This window comes from Callorhinchus milii, unplaced genomic scaffold, assembly GCF_018977255.1.
Source record: "Callorhinchus milii isolate IMCB2004 unplaced genomic scaffold, IMCB_Cmil_1.0 Scaffold6, whole genome shotgun sequence".
Classification (NCBI taxonomy): Eukaryota; Metazoa; Chordata; class Chondrichthyes; order Chimaeriformes; family Callorhinchidae; genus Callorhinchus; species Callorhinchus milii.
In genome coordinates, this window is record NW_024704747.1 from 19279488 (window position 1) to 19306549 (window position 27062).

The following is a 27062-nucleotide window of genomic DNA, read 5'->3' on the forward strand; positions in this document are numbered from 1 at the left end:
ATTTCTGAGCTATATTGTTAACTTACTGCTTTACTATTAAAAAAAATATCCTGAGTGGTCTCAATCTGCGTTAAGCCCAATCTGTTCGTGTCCTCAATATTTAAAACTTGGAAAAAGTGATTTCCACTCTTAAGACCAGCCTTAATGTTGACCATTGTTGGTTCATGTTTTTTACCTGAGAACAAACCTTAAATTGAAGATGACTATTCAAATATTTGACCCTTATGAAACATGCAGATTTTTTTCTAAAGCTAGAATCTACTCTGTGTGCAGCAGAATGAAACCTCTTTTCAATACAATAGTGATTTATGCTTTTAAAATACATCGCCTCCATTGGCATTGATAATTTTAAGTTTGTCCACCAGACCATTTTCTCCCTTTTTCAAGATTTAGTGGTTAAGTCCTGTAGCTAAGTGGTTAGAGCACTCGCCTTCCAAGCGAGAGACCTGGGTTTGATTCCCAGCAGGGCGAAACCTTGGGCAAATTTCATTATTCCACACGCCTGATAATAATCCCTCAAGAAAAAAAAACAATAATAATTTGGTCACTTCAATCCATAACTGTTTGTGGGACACTGCTGTGCACAATTGGCTGCTGCGTTTCGTCCACAAATATACAGTGAATTGACTTTACAGTATATTCTGTGAAGTGCTTTGAGACGTCTAGAAGACATGAAAAGCGCTATATCAAATGCAAGGATTATTATTATTATTACTGTTGGTAAACAGAGACATGTGAAGTAAGGAAACTTACCCAACATTTCGTCCTGTAGTTAGAAAGTAATAAACAATTTGCATTTTTATGGCGTTTATAACACCTGAATATGTTTCACGTAGCATTTACTGCATTTGTAAGTAGCCACTAATTTTTTTTTCCAGATAAATCCAAAGTGACTTTAGGAAACCAACTGACACCTTGGCACAGCAGCCAATAATCCATTACAAGATTATTAATGGACAGATTACAAGAGGCAGGGTTGAAGAGGAAGGCGATTTAAAGTGAGTCTGAGGATCAACTGTGAAGGCATGCTCACATGCAGAAAACTTGATCAAAACGAAAAAAAATTACCCGAACGGTTTGATACTAAAGCACAGAACATCCCAGGGAAGAAATAAATCTCCTGAAAAGCCTTTCGGTGGCAATAGAAAATTTGAGATGGGCCCGAGGTGGTCAGCCTGGTGTCAGCTGTAGATTTTGGCCAGATCGGACCTTTGAGTTTGCCCACAATGTTTCCAATAACGGGAAAGTTTAGCCCAAGCTTAGTCTCCAGCTGTCGAATAAAATAGTGCAGGTTTTGTTTGTCAGGTGCTCGCCATAGGTTTCAAAGCAGCAAACAGGAGCCAAATCAAACATTGATTCAGCTTGCTCTTGTGACTATAAATGACTCATTTATGGTCGGACCTGCAGCCCGAGCAAAGCTATGAGCACTTGAGAGGAACCATCTCCCCATTCATAAAACCACTGCACACAAGTTTCACCAACAGGAAAGAGAAGAAAACATAACAGCAACTCCCAATGTCCTTTGATGTGTTTTTAGGAATCCAGGTGAGGATGCAAATGGACATGAGCCAGGGACTTGGCATATTGAACTCTTCGAGTCTAATGCACAGTATTGATTTTCAGTCACTCTAGTCCACTCAGAGCTTAAAGTAGCCGATTCAGACTTGATACTGCTCTGGTTAAATTCGGTCAATTTCTACCTTTACTTTAAGCACTTTGAAACGTCTCAACGACATGATAAGGTGCTATATCAAATGCAAGGGTTATCATTCAGTTCACCATTCCTGGAGGGCTGTGGAGTGAGATTCCCAACTGTAGGCAACATGTGGATCTCTACATAAGAAAAGGAATGACTATGATCCTGGTAAAATGGGCTTCCTTCTCTCCATTATTAAGTGGGGTGGCTCCCAATTTTAATTGCATGGGCCTTCAGTCACGAATCCAATTCCCAGACCTCTTTTGCTTTCCCTCAGTGCTCTTACGATGAAGGGGTGTTACAGTGCTGGGAAGGGTTTGTATCAGCCTGCACACACACCGCGCCAAGATCATAAAAACACCCAAAAGAGAAAAAGCTTTTGCTTGGAGTTAAAGAACTGATTTGCATCCCTGCACCCAACATGTTAGTCAGGGGGTCAGTTTGTTGCTCTGGCTAATATAAGTGCTACTCTACTTGCTCATTATGTTTTCCGAACGTGTTCTTGTGGCGATTATAAACAAGTTCATTGCAATTTTTAAATTTTAATTATGTTGGAATTATAATGTAATTTATAAGCTCAAATTGTATCAATTATTTAAAACTGCACAGGGACAAATTTGCAAAATGAAGCAGAATAGCACTTGCCCCGGCAATGAATATCCCACATGGAACAAAATAGCCCCCCATGTTTTTATCCTCTGAGACAATTAATGTGAAACGTTTTGTATGAATCTATATTATCTACATTTTAGTGCTCTACAAATTACTACACTGATCATTTCCAACGAGAGGTTTCTGTCGACTCAAGGAAATTAGAAAATTTAGGAGATTTTTCAAACAAATGAAAAGAAACCAAATACTACTGCATCACACCATTTATCACATTCATCTCCCTCTCTCTACAAACATGAAGGTGGTGGAAGCCGATTCGATAACAACTTTCAAGAGAAAAGTAGATAGATATTTGGGGAGGACAAATTTACAGTGCTAAGGGGAGAGAGCGGAGGAGTGGGATTAATTTGGACAGCTCTTTCAAAGAGCTAGCACGGACACGGTGGGCCAAATGGTTTCCTTCTGTACGTATAATTCTATGATTCTATGATAAGGTAACAGATTTTATTTCCTGTATAACATATAGTGATTGGCATGTAACACAGTATTAACATGTAAAGGATGTTACAGCCCACAGTATATAAAAATAATAATCCTTGCATTTGATATAGTGTCTTTCACGTCGTCGAGACATTTCAAAGTACTTCACAGGATATACTGTAAAGAGAATTGATTGTGTATTTTGTGAGCGAAACGATGCGGCAGCCAGTTGCGTATAGCAATGTCTCACAACCAGCCATGGAGTGAGTGACCGATTTTATTTGGGGTAATTTTGGCCAGGACACTGGGAGAAACTCCCTTCTCTTAATTAAGTGCACCAAAATTTAAAAGAGTTAAGACTGGGAATAAATGGTGAATTGGCACAATTTGAGTCACTTAGCTTCAGTAGCTTCCTATTTAAAATTTCTAAGTAGAATTTAAGTAATTAGTGGGGAGAATTTCTACTGGGTCTAGATTTACTCTATTAATGTAGCATTTCAGAACATCCAGAAACTGGTTGAATTCAGTCTTATCTTTGAGATCAGTTTTCTGAAAGTTCTTAATAGAACTTACAGAAAACTGGGTTCAAAATTCAGGCCGTATTTAAGAATTTGTCAAATTCTAGATGCTCTGAAATAGATCTAGACTGAGATGGAGGTTTCTCTCCAATCATCTGGATGGCAATTATTCTGCAATTACAGTGTCGCCTGAACTTTCCCACCTATTTCACTGAACACATGTGTGCTCTGTACTGTATTGTACACATAATGAACAATTAACTCTGGAAACATTTCCTGGTCTATAATCAAAAGCTGAACTTCATTGCAATTACTCAGTTGACCATTAATGAACACTATCATTTTGCACAAGTCTGGAGATTGTACATTCCAGTTGCTAACCTACTTTGGAAATATATTTTCCCACCAAGTCATAAATATTTTATTCCCAAGCACATTATCAAGGCCAAAATATACAAAGTCAATTACCACCTAGCTGTTGCAGGTCTGTGGTTATGATATAATAACCACGACGAATACAGCACTATATTTTAATGATTGCTCCTTTCCTGATGGAGCAGATGCCCACTAATGCATTCATTTCAGTATCAATGGATGTGCAAATGAGCAAAAGATCACCCAGCAGCAAGAAGGAAGTTATCCTGCGCCGACAAAGCTTTCACGAGTTGCAACAGACACAACGTAGAAACTATAACCACAATACAAGCAATTGCAGGAATTGTAATTGATATCAATGGAAAGGAAACTTCAACGTATTCACACTCGCACCAGATAATACATTTTATTAAATTGCCCGTATTTAAAATAGCAACATAGGCAATGTGATTGTTATTGTGTTTTTATGCATAAATAGATGTCTCTTCGGTCATGCTGGTTGTAGGAGGGTCCTTTTAAAGCTAGCAAATTCATTGTTCATAATTATCACACTACGCTCCCTTAATAATGCAAGAATTTATAGCTTGTAATGGAAGTGCATGAGAGGCAATCCATTAGTATTCATCATATTTTAATATTACGAGCCTTGGAGAATGGTTTACAGATAGCATTGTCTCTTGATGAAACAATCCACGCACCCCGAGGCCTCATTAATAGTTGCGTTATGTAGAACCTAATGTAACAATCTAAGCTCAGAGTTTGTCAGATGATTTGCGAGGTCTGTTGCCATGTTCCCAAGAGACAGCTCCTTAGTCAAATCTTTCTCTGTACGAGCAGGTGGACTCCCTTAATGACATAGAGATACTAACTCTCAGTGACATTTGACTCGTGCAACACATATTAAAGAGAAGAATACCATGGCTACAGTGAGACTAATAACAGAGAACATTATATTTCCAATTCCTAACTATTTCGACAAGGACCCGTGCCCAGAACATGCAATTAAAACTCGATAGTCAAATTTGCAAAGCCGTACATTGGAATTGAGGATTAATGACATATGGTTCCCCTAATGGTTCATATATGGACCTCACCATGTAGATTACAGAGACATTAATTTCTACTGGTTGGTAAAAGTTCCTGACCTTGGCTGTATGTACTTCCAATGGAGAAAATCCCACTTGGGAACTACATTCCACCCCACAGTGCCTCTGAGACAGCAAGGAGAAAACAATGCAGCCAAAATTAACTTTTTGATTGCTGCACAGCTTCGCACATGAATAACGGCCACTTTGGGAGAGAGATTAGTGGGCTCCAGTGGCAATGTGTGCCGTAGATGGAAAGCGCTCCGGGATGCTACCCTGCGTGAAGGGCGCTATATAAATGCAAGCTGTTGCTGAAAAAAAGGGGTCGAAAATCTTAATAATAATAATAATAATCCTTGCATTTGATATAGCGCTTTTCACGTCGGGAGGACGTCCCAAAGCGCTTCACAGAATATACTGTAAAGTGAATTGACTGTATATTTGTGGGCGAACGCGGCAGCCAATTGCGCACAGCAATGTCCCACAAACAGTCGTGGATTGAAAATGACCAATTTATTATTGTTTTTGGTTTTGGAGGGATTATTATTAGGCTCTGTGTGGAGTAAGGAAACTTGCCCAAGGTTTCGCCCTCTGCCTGGAATTGAACTCAGGTCTCTCGCTTGCAAAGCGAGTGCTCTAACCACTGAGCTACAGGACTCCACTTGATGGGAGGACAAGAAACTGCAGGAAAGTTGGCAGCACAAAATAATCGAAACAATGGCATAACTACATTGGTGTAAGTGGTGTAAGTTTACACCAGTATTCATGACCTTATGGGGGCTCAACCCATTGGAGGCAGAATATTGTGGGAGGGCGGAAACATACCTGCAGCCCCCCCAAAAAATATTTGAGCCGTTTCGGAAATACTTTCCCATCTCCTAAAGCTCAGACTTTTTTCCTCGCTTTGGGACGTCATCTCAACGTGAAAGGGATGGCTATATGAATGTAATTTATTGTTGTTTTTATTAATTTGGAGATTCACCTAAGCCTTTTCTGATGACTTCCTGCATTTCATGTTAGGAAGCTGCTGATCGCAGAGATGGGAAAGATTTAAAAAAATTCAATATCAGGAAGGGGGCCCCCTAAACTATTCTTGAACCAGGGCCCCTTGGCCTCGTTATATCGCTAAACCAAAATAAGGTATTATTTTATCAGCTTGAACACTAATAGACCTACTGTATGTACAACATTAAACAGGAAGCAATACAATCTCAGGATCACGCCAAATCACAAAACAACTAATTGTGGAGACTCAGAAACCATGGCAACACAGAGTCCTTCAGATCTCCAGAAGATCTTCACCTACATTTCTGTTTGCACTGATTTAGTCGGGGATTTTACAATGGACTCTATTGGGCACTGACCAATTTGACGTCAGCTTGCCGTGGGCTCAGAACCATCTGAAACAGTTTCAGGTTTGAATGGCACAATTGATCCGTTTGAATGATTCACTCACTCCGCAGACCCCTTAATAAATTGTTAAGATTTTTTTTTGCATGGAGGCTATTCATTTTCATTGTATCGTACATATATGGTACTTTTCTATTTACCTGCTTGAAGGAATAAGCACTTCTTCTCTGATAACGTATGATTGCTCATGCTTTGTGAATGGTTCAGGAACTGCTGCAAAAGCAGGCACAATGCAAAGGTGAGGGTTGCTTTCTACCAATTGCCTACTACTGAAGTGGCAAAAGACTGGAACAAATGAAATAACATAAACTGTCTCAGAAGGCCACAGATGCAGGTATAGGTGATCAAGAGAGAGATGGAGAGATACTTGATAAGTGAGGATATTAAGGGATATACAGAAAAGACATGGAAGGGAAATTAAAGAGTTGCTATAACCTTAATTAGTTGCCATCTTATCAGAGAAGATCAACAGACTGAATGGCCTAATCCTATGTTTTACTTATGGGTGAAACTGACTATAGCGTGATAGCTGCCCAGCTGCCCCAGAGACTCCCAAACCCATCCACCTGTGACGAAGGGACCAGAGGCTGTTTGGTAGCGCACACTTCAGGAGGAACTTGTTGCTAGAGATGGAGGCAGGTGGCTAAACACATTAAAGAGTGGGGGAAGGGAAGGAGAGGCTTATCTGCAGCTGCAACTTAATAGATCGAGCATGGAAGGTACAATACCCATTTGATCGAGAGGCATCAACCACAAGGTGATTGAAGCGTGCAGGTTACTTTATTAATGATCCAGACCTTTCACTTTCTCTCCCCTCTTGTATTTGGTCAGCATAAAAACACTTGTAGATGCAAGGGTAGGAACTGGAAATTGCATTGCTGCTTTGCATCAAGCACGTAGCGGGGAAAAAAGACAAAGCCACAGGATCTTCACAGCCTCAGGGTATTTCAACAATAACAATTTACATTTATAAGGTGCCTTTCATGTCGGGAGGATATCTCAAAGCACTTCACACAGCTGACTAGGCAAGGGGAACTGAGGAGGATGGGGTGGGAGAGTGGAGGAAGAAAGATGAAGCATGATTGAAGAGATAGGTCTTAAGGGAGGCTTTAGCAGTATTTAACAGGGGAGAGAAGGGGCGAGTTCCAGAAAGTGAGGGTAGAATCGTCAAAAGCTCACCCACCGATAGTGGGGCAGATCGGGTGGGGAACACAAAGCAGTTTGTTAAGCGGAATAACCGGGCGGGGCGGGCAGAGTTGCAGGAAGATAGGGTGCGGCGAAGCTGAATAGGAGGACAAGGATCCTGAATGTCAACTGCTTTTGGGACTCATTCTGTTCAAGACGGTTCTGAAGAAAGCTGCAAAGGCAAAACGTGGCATGAATGGAGAAATGGGAGAGGGGGAGAGTGGGGAAGGTGGGGGGTGGGTTTCCAGCCACTGAGCCAGTTCTGGGTATCTGTCATGGTCTCGGGCCAAGCTGGGTTTCCAACTGCATTACCGGTGGAACATCATGATGACTCAGATTTGATGCATTCACAGAAACAACTCCAGGATTTCTTTTTTTTTAAAAAGAAGTTAAAAGCTGTGGTTCCACAACACAGCGTGGCTGTTGACTCCGTGCATTTGTTTTTTTTTAAAAAAATTATCTTGTTCCAATTAATTTGTTTTTTTCAATTATTATCTTCCTCCAATTCTTTCCTCTGTTGAAGGCAAAGGCTTGTGACAGGGGGTATGATTTCAAGGGCAGGAATGGATCTTCAGTACTGTGGCCATTCTTCACCTCTGATCTTAGATCCCTTCTATCAGTTCTCACTGAAGGAACAATATTAGAGTTTTGTTTTGTTGTCTCTGCTAGCCATATAATGGCAGTACAATCGTAAGAAGAACCAGGGAAGACTAAAAAGCCTGATGTTTAGTGCAGTGGAGCCTTTGAGGCTACATTTATTTAGCCTACCTGCGAAAGTCATCGACGGAAGTGGAAATTATGGGAAGTGTCCCATTCGTTTCCTTTATTCTTTACCTATAAAGTCGCCTGCTTTTCGAGCACATCTCCTGACTGATGTTGACACTATTTGGGTCGTGGAAATTGTAAAACAAATTCTAAAAGCATTTTCGTGCAAGAGTCTTGACAACAGACTGTGTGGAGCAGACCATTCGGCCCGCTGTGCTGGCTCTCTGAAAGAGCTAACCTGATCACGCCAAAATGTTCGTGTGCAGAAAGACGTTCATTGTACGTCATCTCCCATAGTGTGGAGGCCGCGGCCAAGGCCTGACATGTGACAGCGTCTCTTTCACGACATATATCAAGACTGCAGAACAGTAAGGTGATAAACGATATTAGACAGCAAGTGTCAGCCAGCCATTCAACGTGGGAGTTGAATGCATCTACCAGCAGGGCTCCCTGGTTAGCGATCTGAAGATGAAGCTTAAACAAGCCCAGCAATGGGATGAGGAGTGGGGGATACACATCAGCCCCCGCTCCACAACTGCTTTACTGCTGTTATGCCTTAATTTCCAGTAGTAAAGCATTGTGGAGGGAAAGAAGGAGAATAAAACAGCTGCAGTTAACCTGCAATGCACAAAACATACAGCTGCAAACAGAAAACCTCTATTAAGTAGATACGAATTTTAAAAGCTGTCATGAGGAAACAGTGCTTAGCTATCAGGCTAATCCAAGTTGCTGAGCTGAGGGCAGTTTGCCTTTGATATGTGCTGGATTTACGTTCTGCCTAGTTGTGTGCTCTTCAAAAGCACAGGCCTAACTTTCACAAAGAAACCAGCAGCAAGCAGAAAGGAAGTCAAATATAGAGAGGACACAATGGTTCCAAAAAAAATAAAGGAAACAAATGAGACACTTCCCATAATTTCCACTTCTTTCGATGACTTTCTCAGGTAGGTTAAACGCTGCTTCAAAGGGCTCCGCTGCAATAAACGTCAGGCTTTGTAGTCTTTGCTTCACATGAAAGGCTGTGCCAAGCATTGCAAATCCTTTGCGTCTGATTGACTGGATTGTATGCAAATAGCAATAAAATTCACCCGATCGTGGTGGGGTAGATTGATTCAGGCCACGGTAATATCAGAAGCTACTAATGACGGATCAAAAGCACAATGCTGTGTGTGAGGATGGAGGAAAAGGGTATCATAAATGAGCCTGATCAGGGAAGGGAAAAAGTGCTCAACCATTGGGTTCTTAACCAATGTCAGTATAGACACTTAGAGCAGCATTTACTAGATAGCTATGAGAACCATAGAACAGCATAGAAGAAGCCCACTTGGCTCATCGTATCTGTGCTAGCTCCTTTAAGAACAACCTTTTCAATCCCACATACCTGCCCTTTCCCCAAACCCCAACAGCTGACTCCTTTTTCAGCATTTATCTAGTTCCCTTTTGAAAGCCAATATGGATTCTGCCTTAACCACAGTACCTGTTAGGGCATTGCATATCTTAACTACTGTGTGTAAAAATAATGTGTAAAAACAATAATGTGTAAAAAAAAACTATTTTAAGTTGGTGCCTTCCAGTAACTGATTCATCAACCAGGAAAGGGAACTCTAGGGATTTATTCCTCTCCCTAATTTAGGGATCCAGAGTGTATTGTAACCTTCTTATTGCTGCTTTGACTGAGATCACCTAACTCACGACGTAGAGAGGAGCAGAACCAGGTCTGTTGTCTTGGTGTCAATGCCGATTTTAATAAATCCGAAAGGTTCTTATATCAATGAATCACTGCAGTTACTCCACAAGTCCTATGTAAGGTTTTTTTTTCTCTGGCACTCATGTTTGATTTGCATCACTAGTGCATGCTAATGGAAAAAATATTCATGTCAAAGAAAGACATGCATATCAAAGATCTGTTCAATCTTTCTGATAGCACTTCAGCTTAGTTACCCAAGGCACATTCTCAGATCTTAAAAGAAATGCATATATCTGGTCTTTTTTCCCCAGGAGTTGAGTCGTTATTTAATATTCCTATTGGCTCTTTGCATTTCTAAGACAACAATCTTATTTGTACATTCGGTGGAATAACAACAGGATGCAAATAGAGCTACCTAACATGGACAGATCTGTCTCCCAAATGTGACTCCACCAAGCCAGTTACATTGTAGTGCTTATGCCAAAAGGGTGTTCAAAAGTGGTGTTGGTGTCTCCAGAGCCACTGTGTACCCTGCTCTGGGGCTTTATCAATCAGTGAAGAAAGGCCTAACGATTCTTCCCCTGCCTCTGGTGGCATTGGCAGTCTCATGCAATGTATTTTATCCCTGTTTCAAAGTTTCCTTTCCTCTCCAATGGTCTCACCAACACAACCCTATGAGTTCAAAAGCGTGTATCCTACCTTGCCCACAGAACTTGAGCTCCTTCACATCTGTCACTGTCGTGGTAAAGAGTTTCTCTGGAACTTTTTTACTCATGCGGTTATAGTTCCGCCTTTTCTTGGTTTCGCCCCAAAGGTTGGAGCCTCCGTGCATGCTCGGGATGTTGAGGATCGCGATTCCTTCCAAAGCTGTGTTGCTCAGGTCCAGTACAATTCCATCACACTGAGAAAAGATGATGACAAAAAATATTTATTTACCTAAACTCGACCAAGAACCTTGCAAAATGAAAGGGCAAGTACAGGATCAGCTCAGTCATATAGTTTCAGTCTGTTAAACAATCTGGGTTTTCAACAGAACAGCTGGATAATGGCTCATGTTGTCTTCATTATCTGGCCTTCATCCACACTGAGGAAGAAAAATGGTATGCTCACCCTTGAGATCTGAACTGAGCTGAGGTTAATCCCATTCAGCTTCACATATGCACACTTGAGCAATACAGTCCTGTTAGATAAGGCATTCATTGTGACCCAAATACTGGCAACGAACAATCACTGAAATAAATAACAGCGCCACAAGCAATCATTGAGATAAATAGTAGTGCAACAAGGGTGGAACACTCACTAACATTTTGTGTCAGCTTGGCTCATTTAGTACCACTATGAGTTCAGAGTCTATGCTGATACGCCAATACAAGTTGTTGGTTGTTGTTGACACTCCAATGCAGTGCTAGGGGAGTGCAGCATTGTTAGAGGTGACATACTTCAAATGAAACATTAAATCGAGGTGCCTTCCGCCTGTAATGGATACTAAATACACTTTACAGAAAAACTCTGATGCACTTTTGAGACATTTGGCTTTATAAAGCGCTATATCACATACAAGGATTATTTTTATTTTATCCTTCTGAAGGCTTGCATTTTACCAAAACACTTTAAGCAAAATAATAATTATTCAGTCTGTGCTGGTGCTGAGAATTAGCAGGTCAATGCATGGAATTAGTTGTGTTACTGTGATCTTCTGCACAGTGGGCTCTAAGCATGATTTCTAATGAAATTCTTTAATAAAGAATCTAAGTAATGCAGATAGGTACTAATTCTGGTAAATGGAAGTACATCACACCAATCTTTGATCCAATGCAATCTTCCTTTGAAACAGAGCAACAATGGTTTGGTTGGAATTTGTAATAAATAAAAGAATCCTTGCATTTTATACAGAGCCTTTCATGTTGAGAGGGTACATCAAAGCGCTTCACAGGATGTACTGTGAAGTGTAACTATTTTATATTTTGCAGGCAAACGAGATTCCTTAACAAACAATTCTGCATTTCAGATCCTTGTGAGTTCCCAGTTTCAGGCCTGTCGCAATAATAATAATAATTACAATCCTTGCAATTGATATAAAGCTTTTCACGTCAGGAGGCTGTCTCAAAGCGCTTCACAGGATATACTGCAAAGTGGAGTGACTGTGTGTTTTTGGGTTAATAAGGAATGCTAAGGTGAGCATTTAGCAGATAGCCACTCAAAAGGATTGAAGATCACAGCATGCTATACACCCTGGGTGTTCTTTTCACTTATTATTTTTATTAATAACAATAATAATTCTTACATATAACACCTTTCACATCTGCCTGTTCCAAAGCATGATTCACAGGAAATACTGTTAAGTGGACTATAAAATGACTATTTTTTGGGCGAATGAAAAACTGAGAGTTTTAGACAGGGACAGGGAGAGGTGGAGGGGAACAGGTTCCTTATTTCTGCCTTCTCAGCTCACAAATTCCACTTTTTTAGTTTACATTTTCATTGCACCTAAAAACAAAGTGCCTCAAAGTTAGTTACAGTTGCATGTAGTGACTGACTTTTCAGGCAAATGTGGCAGTCATTTGTATTAAAAGGGACCCAAACTATCACGAATTTTAAATGACCAATTAATTTGGGTGTGTAGAACAACACCTTTTAAAGATGGGAATAATGAAAAGCTTTCCACTACCACTTTAGGATGTAAACCAAATGAGGAGTAAATAGGTCTTTCACTGGACATATCCACAGTTGTTGAATTTGCTCTAAGCTAATATTAAGTTAACCATACCAACCAACTTGATTCATTTCTTATCACTATCTATAGATGCACTGTGTAACTAAACTATTATGTGACTATCTCAAGATACAAAGAGGTCGACAAGAGGTCAGTCAATACTCGATTCAAAGGGTGGCAACACACACGATCACCACAAAGTGACCCTAGATTAGTATCTGCAAGAGACCATAATCATCCTTGGTCAAGCAGAGCTGGAAATGTGAGCACGAACCTGCTATGGTGTAATCTCAGGATAAAATGGATAATGAAACCATCTCTTTTAAGGATTGAGAAGATAAGGGGATTCACAAGGAGGAGGATATATTGAGCTGAAGGTCATGTGCTCATGTCAATCATTAATGATCGAGCATAATCTTCCTTGTGAGCAGTTCTTGCACTTGGTGCGGATAACTAGAGGTTGTGCTGGGAGTTTCCATCCTACAGACCTTTGTTCATGTGATTCAAACTGCAATACCACAGTAAAACTTACACAAGCATGATCTGTATAAATCATATAATTGCATGATCTGTATAAATCATATAATTGCCTGTTTGTGGGACACTGCCGTGCACAATTGGCTGTCACATTTCGCCCACAAAATATACAGTCAATTCACTTTACAGTATATTCTGTGAAGAGGTTGAGATGTCTCGAAGACGTAATAAGGCATGATATCAAATGCACGTATTATTATTGTTTCTTGTCTATCTAAGTCCCGTTCAAGAGTTTATATTCTCTGCAAGTTTGACATACTCATACTTTGCAAAAGTCATATTAAATGTATGGTCCCAACTGATACGATTTATGTCAGATTTAATGTACTGGTAAGGTTCTTAACCTCTGGAGATTAGGATTTATCAAATTCCACGCAGGGTCAACAGCAGGGAGATGTACGTTTGAGTCAGGCTTCTGGCGCCATACCCACCTGATCTTTCGTAGCGTAAATACCCACTACATTTCAAGCAAAGAGCTATATTGATTGAAAATTAAACTTTGGGGTTTGAGCGATGAGATACGGAGGCTCTTCGTTTCACTACTTTGAGCTCAACAAACATGAGGTAGAATGGATTTCATACACAGTAAAGCCCTGGCTCTGGTTATCTGGAATTCAAACCAAGCCAGAGCGGGCCAGAAACCCCCAAATTAAAAAAAAACACTTCTGCAGGCCCATGTGTAACCTTCCAACTCTCCTAGTGAGCCCCAACAACACCCTGAGCAACTTATGCGATTGCTTTCCCCACCTCACCTTCCTTGCTAGCCTTCATAGTGTCCGTGTATAGGCCAGCTCGGTGAGCGAAGATTCAAGCAGAAGATAATTTATTTGTGCATTAAATAAAACCAGTGCCGCAAAATGCTGGTAACTACATTTAGCTAGAAATTCCGGCTCGCCGGACAAGTTCTCCCACACCACCCCCGCGCCCCACACACACACGTCAGTCCAGCTGGATGGGGTTTATCTGAATATAATTTTTATTAGAGGAGTCAAGGTAGGCTGGAATAATGCCAGGACATTTAGTTTTTGGTGTGTCTGTGGGTTGGGGGAAGGTTTGCGGTATGATCTTTAAGATTGTGGAAATCATAGACCTGTCTGGTATTTGCAGCATGGTTAAATTGTCTATTATATATCTGTATTAGTTAATCATAAGATATGTTTGTCATCTGTCTGTCTTTCTGTCTCATCTCTCTTTCAGCCAAATGAATTCTTAATGCCACTAGTTGTGATGCTGTGCTTTTATAATCAAAGCTAAATTGTATTTTTAAGGAATGTGTGACATTTCAATTTTCCAAGGGCCCCAGATTACTGAGATATATTGCCGCATTGAAAAATGATGAAAGGAGACAAACAACACAATTTACATTTATGTAGTGCCTTACACATCATAAGGATGTTTCAAAACATATTCACCTGAGTTGGGGGTGGAAGCCAAGGGGGGTGGGCAGGACAAAGATGACCGAAAGCAAGGTCGAAGAGGTACGTTTTGAGATGTGTCTTGAAAGAGGTGAGGGAGGAAATGAATTGGAGGCACTCTGGGATGGAGTTCCAGAGAGCAGAGGCAGAATAACTGAAATCTTGCCTGCTGGAGGTGAGGCTGGTAGGATTCACTGAGGCAAGGGAGTGATCCAGACGGTGTGATTAGAGGAGGTCACAGATGTAGAGTGGGGCGCAACTGTGGAGGCATTTGAATATGAGGACAAAGATATTGAACTCAATCCACTGCGGGATGGGGAACCAGTAGAGCTGAGTGATGATGGGGCAAAAATCTAGTGGGGCCTGGAGTGGGAGAGGGCAGAGATCTTAAATTACAAAGATCACAAAGAATTTAAAGAATTGAAACAGGCCATTCAGTTCACTGAGTCTGCGCCATTGTTTATGCTTCACACGAGTCTCCACCCATTCTTTACTCCCTCCCATACTCTTCTATTCTCCTTCATGTGAAGATCTAGTTTCCTCTTGAATATATCTAAACTATCTGATTCAACCATCACTTCAGGCAGTGAGTTCCACAATCTCACTATCGTCTGAGTGAAGTATTTCCTCCAAAATTCTCTTTCAGATTTTATGGTAAAATAGTCCACCAGACAAAGACTTGATGGAATGTAGGGCATTTTTAGATTCACAGTATTGCAGCCAGTTTTATACAGTAGATATGTGAGATTAAATTTCTGAAGATTAACTTAACAATAATAAAAGCAAATAAACATTGTACAGTATTTTGTGCTGTCGTCTAAAGATACAAACAGGTCACCAGGAATCCTGACAGCTATAAAAGTGATTACTTGGTTGGTTGCACTCTGTGTGTTGCTGTTGGCACACCTTCTGATCTGCATTATTCAAATTGTGTATAAAATGAATGCAGTGGGTATCAGCAAACAACCCTGAAGCAGGAAGCATCAAGTCTTTCAAATAACTTGCATGCCAAAATGCACAAATCGTTAAAATGCTCTCCCCAGAGAAAATTGGTCATGGCTGATTCTGGGACACTACTGTGCATAAGTTGGCTGCCTCATTCGTCTAAAGAATACACAGTCACTACACTTTACAGTAAATATTGTGAAGTACTTTGAGATGGACTCCTGACGTCAAAGGCCCTATATCAAATGCAACGATCATTATATTAATGAGTGTGTGTGTTTGTGCATGGGCACATATGCACTAATCTCAAAACATTTTGTCTAGGGCAAAGCTTTCTTCTCAGCCTAAACGCGTCATTTATATGTGAACCTTAAAGGTCACTGCTGCATAACAAAAAAGCCTCTTGTCTCGGTCTGTAATGAATTTGAGGCTTTAAGGTCAATGCTTGCTAAATGTTTCTTGAAGGCAATGCACACCTTTGAAGCACACAATCTTCCAAATTATACTATCCAATTATCACTAGAATAATGATGCATTATATGGCAAATGAACTCCAAACATCAGTGGTAAACTATTACTACCTTCAGATAAGTTGCAATTGGCAAAAACAGCAGTGTAAGAAGCAAAACACGACAAATGTAAGCTTCTGAATCAGTGCCAAGAAGCCAAGAAACAATTTGGAAAGAAAAAGAAGACTGCATAGAGAGATTTACAAATAGCTTGATCAAATCTCTCTCTCTCTCTCACACTCTCACCATTCAATCCTTGATGTGTGCTAATCTCATCTGGGGCAGTAGCTAAGAATGCTATGATTAGCCTTAACGCTCTTGAGTGAGAGAAATTGAGGGAGGGACAGAGAGAGAGATTGAGAGAGAAAAATCAGCTAGGGCTCTCAGTCCTGGTCATCACCATTCAGTATTCCCTGAGTGGTTCTCAAAAGATCATGTGAAGTTCGGATGAACATCCACAACAACAAATTGCATTTATATAGCGCCTTTCATCTCAGGGGGATATCCCAAGGACATCCAGGATGATGAAGGCCCTTCAGCCCATTTGATCTCATCCTACCAGAATACCCACTCCAGTAGTGTGTGTGTGTGTGTGTGTGTGGATAGTTACCCTCCGGGTAAAGAAATAACACCAGGAATCATAATCTCTGCTGCACTGTCTTCTGCAACCTGGGTAGCCCCTTTAAGTCACTGGAAATACAGAAGTTGTGGGAAGTACCCATGCCCCCATGCCTAGTTTGCCTGTTCATATTTTACCAGTGAGTCAATTGTCCTGTCATCATCACTGCCTTGGAGTACTCCAGATCCGCTTGGATCAGGATCTGGACTACCAAGACCACCCACAGAGGATCAACTCAATTATGATATTTCTTTGCAAGGTATGTCAACTGTCAGCCAGCTCAGCCCTGCTTACCTCCCTGGAAGAGAACAGTCACTCACTGGATGTTAGATATCTGACAAGCACAGATTTGAGAACTCACTGGGTGGATGGTGGGTAGCAGGAATTTCTTTTGAGCTTCTTGGTGAGCAGTATAGCTCAGCATGACATATACGAAAGCATTGCTACCATTCCCCTGCTCACAGTTTGGACCCACGTACCCCTCATTGCATGCTGGTTTCACCAGTTGGAAATGTGAGCCTCAGCAACAACTGTTTATCTTTCTGGGCACCAAACCAGTTAAACACCAAGTTCTGGATATATGCATGTGTGTTTATGAATCTGTCCTGCAGGTAACACCTTCCAGCAGCTGTTGTCCCAGGCCTCAGAATTTCCTTATCAGCTATTCCACAGACATCTGCCTTCAGCTTGGTGGGAGGAGCTTTCAGGACAGCTTGCAAAATGACATGCCAGCCACTTCGACGTTCTGGATATCTAAGTCCAATGCCTGTTTACCAGGTTTATTCACCACAACTGTTTAATCTAAATCTCCGGCCTTGAGTAAAGATGGTATCAAGTTCAGCTGGGATGTCGTCTATGATTGAATAACCTGCCCACATTCATTGTCTAGTTCGCGCTTAAATAATAATCTGGAGTGAGGTGCTATAGAGTGAGCAGACCCCATGGAATTACCCTGAATGGGATGTGGCCTCCAAAATAAATGGCATAAAGTATTGAATCAAAGATGGTTTAATGGGTACACCGCATTGCCAGATGTCACATTCGGCCAAGCAGTCTGAAAAGGTCCCTGTTTCAATTCATCTCTGTACCAAGTTAGTTCATATCAGTCAAGCCATCAGTAGGGATGCAACAATTGACCTCAATGTCACTGTAATAATTGTATAATAATAATCTTGGCATTTGATGGAGCATCTATATAGCATCAGAACACCTACAAGTGTTTCACAGGTAACTGATGTAAAGTGAAGTGAAGATTTTGTAGGTGAACATTGCCTGACGCTTTACAAATGTAATTGTATTGTTGTGATCACAGCAGCCAATTTAAATTCAGCAAAGACCCACAAACAGCTATGGTCTCTTTAATGACCTGAACAGGTAGATGTATGGTCTCCTTAGACTATAAGTTCAAAGTCCCTACGTGGGGCTAAAACCAAAGACCTCTTGTTTTCAATTGCTATCCAGTAACTAACTGGATTTCACCCACAAAACAAAATTTAGAAATGGTCACGACACTTTACAGTATAATTCTCTGAAGTGCTTTGAGGCATCTTGGAAACATGATAAGGAGCTATATCAAATGCAAGGATTATTATTATTATCTGGAAGTGGATATTGGGGAGTCACAAAGAGACTGTGATCTGCTGTGAAGGCTGCCATACTGGTGATAGTCACAGTCCAGTCTTACTCTCTGAGAACAATCATTTGTAGCTCCAGCTACCTGCCGGATAATGTTGCAGCACAATTTTCTGCCTCCAGAAGACCACCACAAGGTCATCTCATAAATTATGCTCTAAAACATATAGGCTCAAATTGCGTTTACATAACATGAGACACGAGATAGATTAATAAGCACTTGAGGCAGATTTGGCAATGGAGAGTTTAACATTAATCCACAAGATTACATAACTGTGATCATATTCTGATTCAACGCTGACCATATTTATTTGCATGCAAACCACTTTTCCTTTCAAAGTAACATTAAAAACACATGGGAGTCAACCAGAAGGTACCGTACTATACTGTAACGATTGTAGATTTTCTTTTTACACATAATACATTTGCACATGTAGGAAAACTGCTGCTCCAGTCTTAAGCCTGTAACCGTTTCTAAATGGATTATGAAATCTATTTACAGCTTCTAAATTATGGCTACAATTTCCTTGTAATAATGTAACAAGGAGGCTCACAACTTAACAAGTGACCGGCTGCATCATACTGTTTTACAGTAACAAAGGCTCCTTTTTTAAAAAAAAGTGAAAGTCTTTGCATGAATTCCTGGCACTAACATCATTTGATAAACAGAGAGAAAAAAATAAAACTGGCAGAAATCTAAAGATTCAGACGTGGTCCTGATCCAAACAGGGCCAAGAGGGCTGGGGCCAGCGATGGGAGTGAGCAGAGAGCAAAAGTAAACAGCCGGGGGATATTTTTAGCAGTGGTGCGATTGGGGAAGGAAAGCTACTGTTTAATCAGGCTGTGTGCACATGCACTGTGTTGGGCTCAACACGGCAGAGTCAATCGCATGTAGAGACTGGATTCATGGCACCCGGCCAAAGACTTTGGAAATCAATGTGACATTTATCTTACACAAAGTAACACACACAGACATACATACATACACAAACTGCCTTCTTCCACTGATTTATCGAAGATCACTTATTTTCCAGTAGGGTTCTTATAACTGGCCCTGATATTATCACTGTTAACATTACTAATCATCCTTGTATCCTCCTCTTCAACATCTATATGCTCCCTCTTGGTGACACAGGGTCAACTTCCACGTGTATGCGGATGACACCCAACTCGACCTCTCTGCCTCCACCCTCGATTCCAGGACCACTTCTGTCCTGACAGAATGTCTGTCAGACATCAAGTCCTGGATGAGGGACAACTTTCTACAGTTGAACGTCAACAAGACCGCGGTTCTCCTGATTGGCTCAGGCGCTGACGGCATCACCATCCAAGGATGCACACTCTACCTAACTGAGCCAGTCCGGAACCTTGGCAGCTGTTTGACCCTCAACTATCCTTTCTACCCCACATCCTGCCTTCCCCGACCTCCGCAACATCGCCCGGCTCTGCCACTGACTCACACCGCAGGCCGCTGAAACCGCATTCATAACATCCAAGCTTGACTATGCAAACTCCCTGCTTGTCAGCCTCGCCAAATCCTCCCTCCACAGGCTGCAGATCATCCAAAACTCTGCAGCACATGTCCCACACCAGGCTCCGTGACCCTATCACCCTATCACCCCCATCCTCGCCTGACTCCACTGGCTTTCCATCACACAGAGAATACAGTTCAAAATCCTGGTCCTCACCTTCAAAGCCCTCCATGGCCTTTCTCACCTCGCTTGCCCCACCATTGGCAGATGGGCCTACAGCAACTCTGCCCCCACCCTCTGGGACTCTATCCCGCAGTCCTTCTGCCTAGCCCCTTCCCTCCTTCAAGACCTATCTCAAGATCCTCCTCTTCAACCGTGCCTTTGATCACCCTCCTTGCCCCGCTGCCCTCTAACCCCCAATCCCAACCCCCAGCTCGGGTTCGAAACACTGACTGTCCAGCGCCTTAGGACGTCCTCCCGACATGAAAGGTGGTCTATACAAGTGTAATTTTGTTGTTGTATTTGACACAGCACCGTATCACATCATCAAAACATCTCAACAGGGCTCCACAGGATTGTAACTATACAGTGCAGTGATTGCTGATTTTATAAGCGAATAAGGTAGTGTAACTAGTGTTCACAGCATGGAACAATGTTCATTTTCTATCAGATTCACAGCTCACACCCACATTTAACCCAAACTGCTGCGTTTATAAATTGACTTATTCAAATAATAGTGTTCATAACATTTCTGAATGTTATCTCTATTTATCCTCCGGCAAACATATTGGGCAATAAACCACCAATCAGTTTACCATCTGTTCACCCACAGAATACACAGTCACTCCACTTTACAATATTTTCATTGACGTGCTTCAGGACATTCTCCTGACGTGAAAGGATTATTATCTCATTGCCACTAAATATATATTTTGTGAACCATTAAATGGTTAAATAATCACGAGAAAGTTTCACATTTACATAGATTGTAAAGTAATAATCCATTAGCAAGTGATACTTTGGACATTGTGAGTGCATTGAGATGCTGTAATGCAAAGCCCAGAAGTTCAAACAGAATGAATGTGTATCCTCTGTTATCTCCACCTGTTGCTTTCGCTCACCCTCATTCAATAGGAGCAGAATCACCTGGGATTGTGTTCAGCCATCTGTTAACAAGTTGTTTGATCCAAGTAGGTGGAGTGTCAAGAGAAGCTCGAGAATAAAGTAATGCCAAAGGTGATGGTGGCCTTTATATATCTTGTGCCCAAACTGAGGGTGCCCTTTTAAATCTGCCAATATAATTGTTCCTTATTACATTGCTTAAGAGATAAGCTATGAAATAAGGTACCATCATAATGGCAAGATTTAAAAATGTATAAAGAGCGGGATTTTCCTGGTTTGGGCAATTTTACCACAAATGCAGAGCTTTGGGAAGTTACACATATGAACTTGTCTGTGTCCAGCAGTCCTCTCAGCCCTGCTGTCCCTCAGAAATCTGAGGCACACAGTCTAGTGGATCCAGTAACATTTCGGTTTTAATGACCCTCAGAATAAATAAAACATTACGAAAGAAAGTGAACAGGATGTTGGAGTGCATAACTGAATGGATACAGCAAACAGTAGGTCACAGGAAGTAATGCTGAACTTGTACAGGGCACAAGTCCAAACCCATCTGGAGAGCTGCATATAACTCTGGTCATTGGTTCAGTAAGGACATGTTGGCATTGGAGGGGTAAAATAGAGGACAACTGGATTGATAGCTGGAATTAGACACCCAAGTTATGAGGAAATGGGAATGGTCAGACTAAAAATAAAGCTCAGGGAAGACCTTATTTAAGTAGTCAAGATCCAAACATGGCACTAATAATACTGAACCCTAAATAAAATGTTAACGTAGTCAATATATCCAGAACAAAAGAGAAGAGGGACTGTTCCAGTTTATTTTTTAAAAAAACAGAGATGTTGAATACACTGATCAGAGAGGTGAGCAGACAGACTGGGAGGGAATTAGATAGTTATTTGACAAAGAATTTAATTTGGGATGTAGTGAAAGATATTGAAGGAATATTTAGATATTTTTATGTAAGTTTGGTTTAGGCAGGTGGACAGCACATACGTTATGGTATTGAAACATTCTATTCCTCAAATATTGCATACAGTACTTACAGACAACATTTATGAACCCCCCTTCTCCCACCTTTCCATTAATTCTTGTTCGAAGATTCCCATGTTAGAATACTGAAAATTGTTATAACTTCAATGAGTTTATAATTCACAATCGGCCATCTTACTTAGGGAAAAAAATCCTTTCACTTGCTCACAAAATTAGAGCTCACTCAATGATTTTGGGATCTTGACCTCATTCATTTTCTCCAAATTGGAGCTGCCTATTGCAGTACCTACATATTTCAAACCTGCTCCTATTCCCTCTATCAGGGCTATCATTCGCTGTTGCTATTTATAACAGGTTTCCAAGAGTTCAGTCGATGAATACTCTCAGCAGCCTTGAATGGTTCGTTCCCATTTTTCCTGGTTCCAGGACGACGCTGAAAATTGCAGCTTTGGTTTAAAGACCACTGCTTCCAGCACTTGTGATTTGGAGTAAAAGGTGGATTTCATTTCAATGCACTTCAATAATATTTATCTTCTATTGGAACTGAAACATTCGAGTTCGCACCAACTCTAACAATGTACTGCACCTGATCTTCAACATTACTTTATAGGAGGAAAGAACATCAAAATCAGAGGTAAACTCATCTGCGCTGCCCTCAGGTTTGCAGTATGCATCCCAGGATTTAACTCACCAGCTGAGGAGAAGCATTTGATCACTTAGTGAAACTTTTCAGTTTTCTTCACTTGTTGAAGATCAATGTAATTTGCTGTATGAAGACTATATCCAACTAGAGTTTTTCATTTTTATAGAGACATTTCAAAGTCCTTCTGTGATGCATCACTCGCCTCTCAAGCAAGAGATCTGGGTTTGATTCCCAGCAGGGTGAAACCTCGGGCAAGTTTCCTTACTCCACACGCCTGATAATAATCCCTCAAGAAAAAAAAAATAAAATAAAATTGGTCACTTCAATCCACGACTGTTTGTGGGATACTGCTGTGCCAATTGGCTGCTGCGTTTTGCCCACAAATATACAGTCAATTGACTTTACAGTATATTCTGTGAAGCGCTTTGAGACGTCTAGACAACATGAAAAGTGCTATATCAAATACAAGGATTATTATTATTATTTATTACAACAGGGACCAAACTGTTTAGCTGTATATACAATAATATATAATCCTTGAATTTGATATAGTGCCTTAACACATCATTGAAACGTCTCAAAGCAATTCATAGAATATACTGTAAAGTAAGTTAACTGTATATTTTGTGGGCGAAACTTGGCAGCCAATTGTGCACAGCAGTGTCCCACAAACAGTTCTAGATTGAGTGACCAAATTATTATTATTATTATTGTTTGAAGGGATTATTATCCCTGGAAAGCAATCTGCCAATCGACTAACAGTTCCTGCACAATGCAAGGCAAAGAGGCATATGGAGTAAGGAAACTTGCCCAACGTTTAACCTTGTCTGGGAATCAAACCCAGGTCTTCTTGCTTGCGAGTGCTCTAACTAACCAATACACTACAGTACTCCACAATAATTAAAGTGGCTGTGCTGGGCTCCAGTAACCGTGTACTGGCAAACCAGAGCTGAAAAACTTCATCCAGTGGAATGGGTCTGCAACCCTGTCTACAACAGCAAACTGTTAGCCCACTACTCATTACGCCTGCTGCTGCTGACTTTATTACAAGCTGGAGGGGCCCGATGATAAGAACAGAATGAAATACAATCACATGAGTCACCGTAACTAGATTAGTCAGAGTTGGATACATGGCAGTATTGCAGTGGCGCTGAAGAAATATCAATGTGCAAAACCATTTAGGAAGTGTAAAGAAGGTTCATGAAGACAACTAATCATCCTCCCAAAATCATATCAGTGATGATCGGTCAGTGGTGGTCGGTTAGTCAGTCTAACAACCTGAGAAATCTTTGACAGTTTTGTGATATAATTGAGAATTTTGTTAATGGACCATGACTCAGCTAATAAACCCACTGGCCATGTGAGTCAGAGCCTGAAGAAGACCAGCTTCAATCCCTGCTTTGGGCTGAGCAGAATGTTAACATTGATTACAATTGGCCTCACAAAGCCCTGTGATACTGAGGAGAAAGAAACTCAGCCAGTGCTCACCTCTGAACACTATCTCTGCACTGTATATACTCCAAAAGGTATTGTTGAATTCAGTACTCACATTGAAGCTTTCTGCAGTTGGTAAAAGAATTTGTAGAAAAGAGGCTTCAAAATTTAGACTGTATTCAAATCAAATACTGGACACTCTCCAAGTTAATAAGTAATAATAATAATAATCTTAACATTTGGTATAGTCTTTCATGTTGTGGCGACGTCCTCAAGAGCTTCACAAGATATACTGTAAAGTGCAGTGACTGTCGCTGAACAGATAAAATCCAAAATTCAAGTAATCTTCCTTTGATTGACCCTTAGGTTCCAATTGGATTTGCATGTTTTTTTTATATCCCTGCTATTTCCAATCAGCACTGCAGGTCAAAGCCACTATAAACAGAGTGGCAGGGAATGGAAAAACAATTTTTCATTGTTCACAGTGTTGCCTTTCGCCCAGTCTGCAGTCTTGACAGCAATGGAAACAGATGACAAATTTTTACTGCGCTTGGCAAGCTGCCAGCAAGTGAATCTGAATGATGAATGGACGAAAGTCATTTACTTGGAATGTTTTTGCTAAAAGCTTGTGCTGTGAGCTGTACATTTATGATGAGTTAGCGCTGGGTGGCATATGCTGTTTATTACACATAATAAAAGCAATGAATAGAAGAGCAGAAGATATCCATATAATATTGAAACTGGATGGGAACAAAGGATAATTTGGATAATCCACCTCTTCTGTGCCAACAGTAATGAAATGTAGCAATAAAATATATAGTTAATGTCAAAGGCAATGATTTTGAATAAAGTGGAAAATATCTCCAGGCCTATTTCTGTAAAATCAGCTGCAATTTATCTCTTTTAAAGAAGCGAAAACATAACAGTGATGTTGAAGAGTTGCAAACCTTTTCTTGGATGTGCTACACCTCTGGCACCATCAATTAATTGTTTCTCCTTGTGGTCTGACCAAGCACCAAGGCTATCAAGGCTGCTAACTGCGTGGGACCAATCAATGCCATCCCATATTTAAATACTTATTCAGAAAAACAAATAGGTGGTAAATCCCAAAAGGCCTCATTTGATGTTTCCTTCACGTGGAGAACAAGAAGCATAAACAGTAGGAAATATTTTGCAAGCGCACCCCGAGGAGGGGCGACAGGTTGCAGTTCCATCAGTGTTCCAAACGACACTGACAACAAATTAAATTTCTATAGCGCCTTTCACGTCAGCAGGACGTCCCAAGGCGCTGGACAATCAGGGATCATCACCTGAGCTGGTGGTTGGGATCAGGAGGGTTGGAGAGTGGGGAGGGTAAGGGGAGGAGGGTGATCGAAGGCACAGTCGAAGAGGAGGGTCTTGAGATGGATTTTGAAGTTGGAGAGGGAAAGGGGGGAGGAGGAGGGACTGTGGGATGGAGTTCCAGAAAGTGGGGGCAGAAAGGCTGAAGAACACAGAAAGAAATGCAGTGACAGCAGACATCTTAGCTTGTACCTCTGGTGACATTAGGAGGTTGCTGAAAGATAAGGGCACTAGCGATCAATGCTGGCCACCACAGCATTCAGCTTGTAGGTCTTTTTATTCATGTTCATCATCCCTGTGTGTGCGTGCGTGCGAGAGAGTGTGTGTGTACATATATATGTACATATGTGTGTGTATGTGCGTAGATACCTATATATCTGTATGTGTGTGTGTTTCGTGTGTGAGAAAAAGTGTGCATTTTTAAGTGTGTGTATATATGTATGTAATAATAATAATCCTTGCATTTGATACAGCGCCTTGTCACATCTTCGAGACGTCTCAAAGCGCTTCACGGAATATACTGTAAAGTGAATTGACTGTATATTTTGTACATAATCCAAACAAACATGGATTGTGTGTGTATATATGTGTCTATTCCAACACAGACCCATAACATCAGGTCCGAGTCATCAGACACCCCCCACCCCCTCCATGAAGCAGTCACATTTTTGGTGTTGACATGTGTTGACACATTTTGGTATGTGCTACACAATGATTCCCTCCTCCTCCACCCCAAAATTCCCAAAGGTTTGCCAAACAATTTTTCATGAAAGCAGTCTCCCTTTTAAAACCTTTGCTATAGCGTCAATCAGGCTCAACTGGCCGTTCTCTTGCCAATGGGTTAAAAGGTTGTGGGTTTCACTTCCACATTAGGACTTGAGCTCATAATCCAGGCCGACACTCCAATACAATACTGAGGCAATGCTGAGGGAGTGCTGCACTGTTGGAGACACTGTCATTCAGTGGAGACATAAACCTAAGGTTCAAGCTGTCGGGTCAGTTGGACATTAAAGATCCCGTGGGATCATTTTGAAGAATGTCACAAAGATCTCTGATGTCCTCCCTTATCGAATTAATTGGTCCTTCATCTCATTGCTGTTCGTGGGACTTTGCTGTTAAAGGTTAAATTGTTAAGGCAATCAGAAAACTGCAACTCATCATGTGAAGTTCTTTGAGAGGGTTTGCAATGTAATTAAGCACTATATTAAAATACAAATATTGTTATTTCTTCTTGTCCCAAATGGGAGGTGAACAAATAGATGATTGGAAACAAAAAACAAAAGTCAAAGTACTGCAGATGCTGGAAATCTGGTATAAACATAGAAGTTGTTGGGAACATGCAGCAAGTCAGGCAGCATCCATGGAGAGAGGAAAATATGTGATTGGGCTCTGTTTGGGCCAGAAACGATTGGTTCCATTGTTGTGGGGCCTGAATTCCACCCAGTTTTTGTTTGTTACACTATTTTGTCTGAAAATATAGGGTCACCCAGCACGGTAAAGACAAACCTTTACATTTCATCTCAACTTGGAAGCTGAATTAATGCAGCCCTTGAAAAGAACCCACTTTTAAATTGAGACAGAATTGAAGATTTTTCAGTCTCAAACACCGCCTTGTCACATCGAGGCATCCCAAAGTGCTTCACAGGATTTTACTGTGAAATGTACTGCCTGTGTGTTTGTAGTCAAATGGTCTAACAAGTTAAAACTAATTGGAACATCAGGGCTCTGACGAGTTCCCTGTTTTGGCGGAGGCAGATAGAATATAATCTCTGCTACTGTAATCAGTGATAGAGTCTGCAGTAGCCAAAAAAATTAGCTGGTATCTGCCCAAGCTCCTCCTCCCAAGTTAAATCCTCGCTTTATTTGTGGAAGGGTGAAA

At 41.0% G+C, this 27062-nt stretch overlaps 1 protein-coding gene and 1 non-coding gene across 3 annotated transcripts in view; one reads left to right on the plus strand and one right to left on the minus strand.

The window, feature by feature from the left end:
• The window catches only part of LOC103182909 (diacylglycerol kinase beta), a 175823-nt gene that overhangs the window by 11463 nt on the left and 137298 nt on the right, over nt 1-27062 (minus strand). For both annotated transcript variants that reach the window (XM_042336191.1, XM_042336192.1), the window contains one exon: nt 10510-10711. In XM_042336191.1, the coding sequence (XP_042192125.1) occupies nt 10510-10711 (202 nt within the window). The remainder of the gene's footprint in view (nt 1-10509; nt 10712-27062) is intronic.
• Nucleotides 400-471, plus strand: trnag-ucc. Its single transcript has one exon. It is a non-coding gene; the product is annotated as a tRNA-Gly (tRNA).